At 27.1% G+C, this 7,380-nt stretch overlaps 1 protein-coding gene across 1 annotated transcript; it reads right to left on the bottom strand.

Annotated features, from left to right (window-relative positions):
- Positions 1-204: 204 nt before the first annotated feature.
- On the bottom strand, positions 205-5,628 carry LOC103498124 (cytochrome P450 724B1). The gene is made up of 9 exons (XM_008460621.3): positions 5,337-5,628; positions 4,470-4,794; positions 3,545-3,697; positions 2,425-2,679; positions 2,120-2,206; positions 1,581-1,659; positions 1,305-1,411; positions 819-940; positions 205-707 (listed from the first exon to the last, which is right to left on the bottom strand). Exons 1-9 carry the CDS (start codon positions 5,570-5,572, stop codon positions 608-610), a joined length of 1,464 nt encoding a protein of 487 aa, XP_008458843.1. The 5' UTR covers positions 5,573-5,628; the 3' UTR covers positions 205-607.
- Between the last annotated feature and the right edge of the window lie 1,752 nt (positions 5,629-7,380).

Below are 7,380 nucleotides of genomic sequence, written 5' to 3' on the forward strand. Positions count from 1 at the left end.
GACAAGTAATGGAAAGTATGACTCTCGGTTATTCACTTTTAGTTGGACACTATAATTTCTTCCATTGTTCTCTTAGTTCCACGCAAACATTTTTATTGGTGGTCGCTTTCAATAGTATTTTTTTATATAAAAGAACATGATCTAGACCACCTAATTGTTGATAAAACAAACTTTATGGCATTGAATTATATTATTTTCAACATGTTTTATTATTTTTAAAATGAAAAGCAAAAGAAGATGGAATAATCACAAATGCTAAATTACATACCAACGCATCCTCAAATATTTTTCACAACATTTTTGTTCTATAAGTTCCAAGATTTAAGATTTTAATTATAATTTTATCGCATAGGTGTGTAATATATTTTATATTCGTCGAACCATATTGCTGCTCGTGTTAGTCAAAACAAACATTAACTTGACATATATATATATATATATATATATATATATATATATATATATATATATATATATTCCAACGTTTAGACATACACAATGCCAATAAGGTACACGGTACGATGGTCGAGGCTCGAGAGATCAGTAGATATACAATGTCCCCTTAATCCGTGTTTGGAGTACATATATCACACAACACATATGTTGTTCATTTGGGTAGCTGCAAGGGCTCAATCTCAAGCATCAAGTCTCTTTTAAATTTAACATATGGGTAAGCTAGTGGACATTCATCATCTCTTGTCTTCCACCTAAAAACTCACAAAATTTTAAAATAAAATTAGTTATTCTATTAATTATTATTTTTATTTCAAATTAAATAAATAATGATTTTTGGATATAGTAAAATGTAGAGAACTAACCTATAATTAAGGACAAAATGATGGAGGAAAAAAGCAATCTCTAGTTTGGCAAGCTCAATCCCTGGACAAAGTCTTGGCCCTCCACCAAATGGTGTCACTTTTTTGTTCATTTCTTTGTCATCCTAATGTCAAATAATACAAAACAAACAATGACCAAATTGATTAGAAAGAAAGAAAGAAAGAAAGGGAATTATTAAAGAAAAATCAAATTTATATAAATTTTAAAATACTATTTTAGTCTATGTACTCTAAGTTTGACTCCATTTTAGATGAATAAAATATTATTGTTTATTTTTAATAGACCACGGTAGACATTCATGCAAGATTTCTACTTGGGTCTATCATGCGCAATTTATTATAGAAATATATTTTGATTCATTTTTTTTTATATTTAAAAATAACAGTAGAAATTTTTGCACATAATCAAAGTGTATAGGGTAATAAATTAATTAAAGAAAGATGTATGAATGGAGGTAAATTACATACATTCCATCTCCAAGGATTAAATTGTTGAGGATTTGGATGAAGGGTTGGATCAAGATGAATTGCTGAGAAAACTGGATGAACTTTCCATCCACTGGGTATGACAATATCTGTCCCACAAATCAAATCCAAATAAAAAAAAATAATAAAAAAAAAAGAGAAGAAGAAAACGAAGAAAATCTATCATTTTTATTTGTTTATTTCTAGAGATTAATTATATTATATTAGTGATTAGAAAGAAGAAAAAAGAGAGATAAATTAATTAGTTTAATAAATTACCTTTGAATTTGACATCTGTAATAGCTTCCCTATGTAAAAACTTCACCACATTCCCACATCTCATGGCTTCATATGTCACCTAAAATATATACATAAAAAATATCTAAGCCAAAAATTGTAGGGTTCAAACACTTAATAATCATATGAAATTTTTTAGTTCATATTGTTATATAATATGTACATATATGAAAATGTAAAGAAATCGAACTTTTAACATCTTCGTCAAGAATGTACATGCAGATTTTTTTACATGCATGATAGTTGAATTATAAACTCGCATGTTAACAATTTTAACATGATAGCTGGATTATATAGTTAATATGAACATATATTTCAACTGATATTAAATATATACTTTTATTTAAAAGATTTTGAACTAAAAAATAATCGTTTAAATTGACTTTAGTAAACATTTTTAATTTTTTTTATTTGTTAATTAATATATTAGCATTTTATTTTTAATGATCTCTATACCTTAGCTCAAATTTTAAAGCTAAAAAACAATATTATTTTCAAATATAGAGCGTTGTTTTTTTTACATTGTATGTGAACTCCATTTGCTTGTAATCTTCCAAATCGAGACATTCTCCATTCCCTTTCCCATTTCTTATTGCTTGATGTTCTTCCTGCAATAATTTCAAATAAAAGTAACAACATTCACATTAATTTGGTTAAAAATATAAAACACTAGAGCCTATATATATAATATATATATATTATAAAATTATAATTATAAATTCATGGTTAGAGCTAATTGAATATTTTCTTAACAATAATACTGAAAGATAATAAGGGTGATAGGAATAGGTGATAAATATAATAATGAAGTATAGTCTTATCATACCTTCAATTTTGCAAGAATCTTAGGGGGTGAATGAACAAGAAAATAGACAATCAATCCCAAGAGTGTAGCTGTTGTCTCATAACTTCCAAGCAATATGTCCAAAGCAACACTCACAATTTCTTCATCACTAAGCTTCCAATTATTTGACATTAACACTTGTAGAAAATCCTCATTATTATTATTCCCTCCAAGTAATTCTCTCTTTCTTCTCTCCCTCATCATCTCTTTCACAATGGTAGAAAGTCTTCCTCTAGCCTGAATCAATAGCACATATAATAACTCATTTCTAATATAGTTAATAAAAAAATTTATTGTAAATGACAACCCTATTAAATATATTTATAAATAAATATAATACCGTTTCCAAATCTATCAATAATAAATAGACACTAAAGGTGACATCAATAGAAACTAATAGAATGATAGATGATGAAACTTTCCTTGTAAGCATTTTGATTTAAAACCAATTCATTGAATAATATAAATAATGGAAAAATTATAGCAAATATATAGCACAATGTAAGAAATGAATAAAAAATATAGCTCAATGGTATAATATTGTAAAAATAGAAAATGTTAATCCGTCAACAGGTAAAATTGTCTAAAATGTCAAGTCTATCTTTCAGTGACTATCATTGATGATATCAATGATAGCAACTAATAGCAAATCTATGAAATTGAAAACTATCAATTGAATCACTGCAATCTAGTGTAGCAACTTATAGTAGCTATCAATTGTTATTACCAACAGTAGTTCTCGACAATAACTTTCAATTTAAGAAAACTCACAAAAAAACACTCGTAATTGTGACAAGTAGAAAGTTGTAAATCATAGCAGCTATTGATGATAACAGTTGATAGTAACTATCACTAATAGTTGTTATAAAAAAAAATTCTAATTTGAGAAATTTAGAAAGAAAGGCTCAAAACAGTGGTGGCACGTGGATTTTTTAGTTTTTTACTAATTTATGTGTTATATACGCAATTATTTTACCCTTATACAATATATTCTATTATTTTTGGCTTAGGCATTAGCAGAATAGTCGAATAATAGTATTATCAACCGACACGTTTTACACGGTTACATGTACAAAAGGGAAAAAAAAAAAAAAAGAATTACCTTGACAGCCTTAAAGTAGGGAGTTCCTGGGAGATTCAAAGGCAAAGAAACAAAGCCTATCATGTACGTTTCAAACTCTTCAAATATCTTCGACCCTATCGACTCCTTTGCGTCGATGCCAAATACTTCCTTCAGCATAAGGCTTAAAGCAAACTACAAATTACAAAACACAACATTACAAGGGTTAATTAGAACATAGAATAACTTCAGTTATTCAATATAATCAAACCAATATAAATTGAATGCCAATAGATAAATTTAAGATTAGAATATTATTCTGATCTCTATGTCTTAAAATTGTTGAGTTTTGTTTCTTATATGTTTAATAAATCTTAAATTAGTTCATTTTTTTAAAAAAAATTGAAATATGTTTACTATCATTTGTGTAATTCATTGCTTTGAAAGTTATTGTTTCTTATTTTATTTATTTTGGTAAAAATTATTTTTGAGATACTAAATTTAATTAAAATTTAATGAAAGTAGACGTAACTAAAAATTGCACAATTAAAAATATGAGAAGTCAAATTGAACGAACTTTGACGACCAAAATAATATTTTATTCTAAATTTAATTATATCAATACTTTAACATTCATCAGTGGTTAAGAGAAAGAAAAATAAAAAGAAAATGAAAGTGTATACAAATTAATCATCATAACATATATAGAACAATCCTTGAATGCAACTAATATATACCTTTTTTTCAATCGCAGAAAAAAAAATGTAGAACATTTTCAAATGGAGCAAAATATTACGGTCTATATCTATCTGTATCATGATAAACACTTATCTTAATCTAAAAATATAGATAATTTGCTATATTAGTAAATGTTTTAAATTTTTTTGTTATAAAGTAAATTTTCAAAAATATTATATATATATTAAAAAAGAAATAATTTGTGGGATGACAATATGTGATTGCGTACCATTTTCATTTCTTTGACGAAGGAGACTTGGGTTCGGGATCTCCAAGAGTCGATTAAAGAGACAGAGAGATTATGAAGGGAGTGAAGAAAAATGGGTCTAGTTTTGCACCCGCTGATGAAGCTAACGATGACGCTTCGGAGTTTCCGGTGAGTGTCGCCGGCGGCAATAATCAAAGAATTCTTACCTAGAATGTCATGCATTGCTTTTGGATAGCTTACTTTGAAAAACTTATCGTCGTTCTGAAGAACGAAGTTGTTAAGCTCTCTATCACATGACACTATCGCCGGCCTACCGAATAGATGAGATTTGAAAATCTTCCCATACCTGCAAAACCAAACTCACAATTCATAGATTTTGATATATTTAAGATTCTTTTAAAATGTTGTTATAGACACTGATATGGAGGTTGCAATTTAATTTGCTCTTAGCTTGCAGTTTTAATTAATTTGTTTTTTTCAAAATGATCTTGGAAAACTTTTTACCGTAAAGTTATAGATATGGAAAAACTAGTGCTTGCTAAGTTGTTGTGTAAGTGAACCCAAATCTAAGCATATATGGAAATCAATTAAATTAGAGAGTTAAAATAGTAAAAACAAAAAATCATAAACGAAAGAAAAAAATGGAAGCATAAAGTTGAAAAGAGGAAGATAACAATATGTGCGAGTTTCATAGATGCATGCAGCACACCTGATTGTATTGAAACAAACTTCCAACTTTACAATTTTTTTGGTTTTACCACTATGATTGTATTGAAACAAACTTCCAACTTTAACTAAAGAAAAATAAGAAAAAGAAAAATATAAAATGAAAGCTTTGAAAGTTTGAGGGATATATAGAGTTGAGACCAATTGTGGTGAAAGTATTACCTTGAGAAATGGTGTTGAAGGAAGGAACCAATTGAGTTAGAATGATGAGGGTGAAGGAAGCTAAGAGTTTCACCAACAAAGGGTAAGCCCATGGAACCAGGAGGTAAATTAGGGTTTTGTTTTGAAATAACGAACAAGAATTTAAGAAGAAGGTGAAAGATGATTGATATTGCAAAGCTTAATGCTAATACAAGAATAATAATCATAGGGCTCAAATTTGTACCAATTACTTCCATGGCTTTTTACTTTGGTTTTATTTTCTCCCCCTCACTTTGTTTCACTCTTCTTTCCCCCTTCTTTATTTATATAGAAAAAGGGAACACACCCTCTCACCTATTAACATTATATACTTTGTGTTTATGAGTTTATGTTTTTATTGTTTTCTTTTTTTTTTTTTAACTTTATGTATGCTATTATTACTTTCCGTTAAAGAAACAATAAAAAAAAAAATTATGAAACGAATTGGCTAAGAATTATTTAGGTGGTTATATATGAAACGAATTGTGAGAATTACAAGTATAATTTTTAAAGAACAATCTCTGGATGCAACTTTGCGCCTTTGGTACATGCTCACAATTCTACTACACACGCAGAAAATATTTTTCTAAATAAATATTAATCCCCACACTACAATTTTCAACTGGGTGCATTACATGTTGTACAATTAATAAAGGAGTGCAGTTTAGATTACATCTAAATTTTCTTTTTAAAAAAATCAAAAATGAAATGATTATCCAACGTGATCGTTTGAATTATAGTTTTATTGATTGAATTTATATATTATATTATCTATTTTATTTCTACTATTGTTTCTTAAAATGATATCGAGTCAAATTTTGAAAATTAAAAAATAATTTAAGTATTTGCTTTTTTTTACGGTTTGTTGACAATTTAAATGTTTCTTTTAGAAAAAATGAAAAATATCATATAACATATTATAAAGAAATCGAGAGAAAACACGTATAAAAATAGAAAAATGTAACTAAAAACTAAAATCATCATGATTCTCAAACCCGATTAAAAAAATGGTTCTCAAATCTAGTCTAACATTAAGAGTGTGTTATCCTTTGAAGGATCGAAAATATAATATGGTATTTTGGGGATAGATTTTGATTTTATTTAAGTTTCACTTTGTTTTATATATGTTTGATAACTTTAAGAAAGAAAAAGAAAAATTCAAAGTAGTGTTCGAAATAGGTTTTTAAAAATTTGTTCAATTTCAAAATTATATGTCGTGATAAATTGTGCTTTAAAATTTTTAATTCTTTTCAAATATGATTGGATGTGTTTGTAGTGATTTTCTAAATATTTATAAATATTTTTCACATTTATAAATACTTATCTAATCTACATATGATCAGTTCAAATATATAATTGATTAAGAAAGGAATTAATAAATAACATTTATGGACAATGTTAGGAAGACACATAATATCTCTCCATGCATATAAAATACAAAAGGAAACCAGCTAATTTTTCCAATATGATCTAATTATGGAAGGGAAATAAATAACATTTGGACACTTCTAGGAAGACACATCAGCCACTACTTATCTCCATGCATAAAATACAAAAGGAAACATAATCTTTCCAATGTGATTTAATTAAAAAAGGAAATAAATAACATTATTTGGTCTCTTTTAGGAAGACACAACTTCTCTCCATGCAAAAAAAATACAAAAGGAAACCTAATTAATTAATATCCTTTATGTTAAATTTTGGCCGTAAAAAGGTACTTTGACCCCTACGTGACGGTAACGATAAATTTTTAATTCTAAAAAGAGTGTGATCTGTAAGTTGAAAAGATTTTCACAATGAATGGGACGTTAGCCAAACAATTTATAATATTTGAGTAAAAGATGTATGTGTATAGTAATTAAGTAGAGAGTTCGAGTATTAGAATGAGTTTACTTTCTTTAAGGTCTTAATGATGTGCTTTATAATGAAATTCTACAAAAGGGGTGTCCTTATCCGAGTTTCTTAGTCCTATTAGATAATATAATGGGTAATTATAACGTATAACAATTTTAGGAATAATAATTAA

This window comes from Cucumis melo, chromosome 9 (genome assembly GCF_025177605.1).
Source record: "Cucumis melo cultivar AY chromosome 9, USDA_Cmelo_AY_1.0, whole genome shotgun sequence".
NCBI lineage: Eukaryota > Viridiplantae > Streptophyta > Magnoliopsida > Cucurbitales > Cucurbitaceae > Cucumis > Cucumis melo.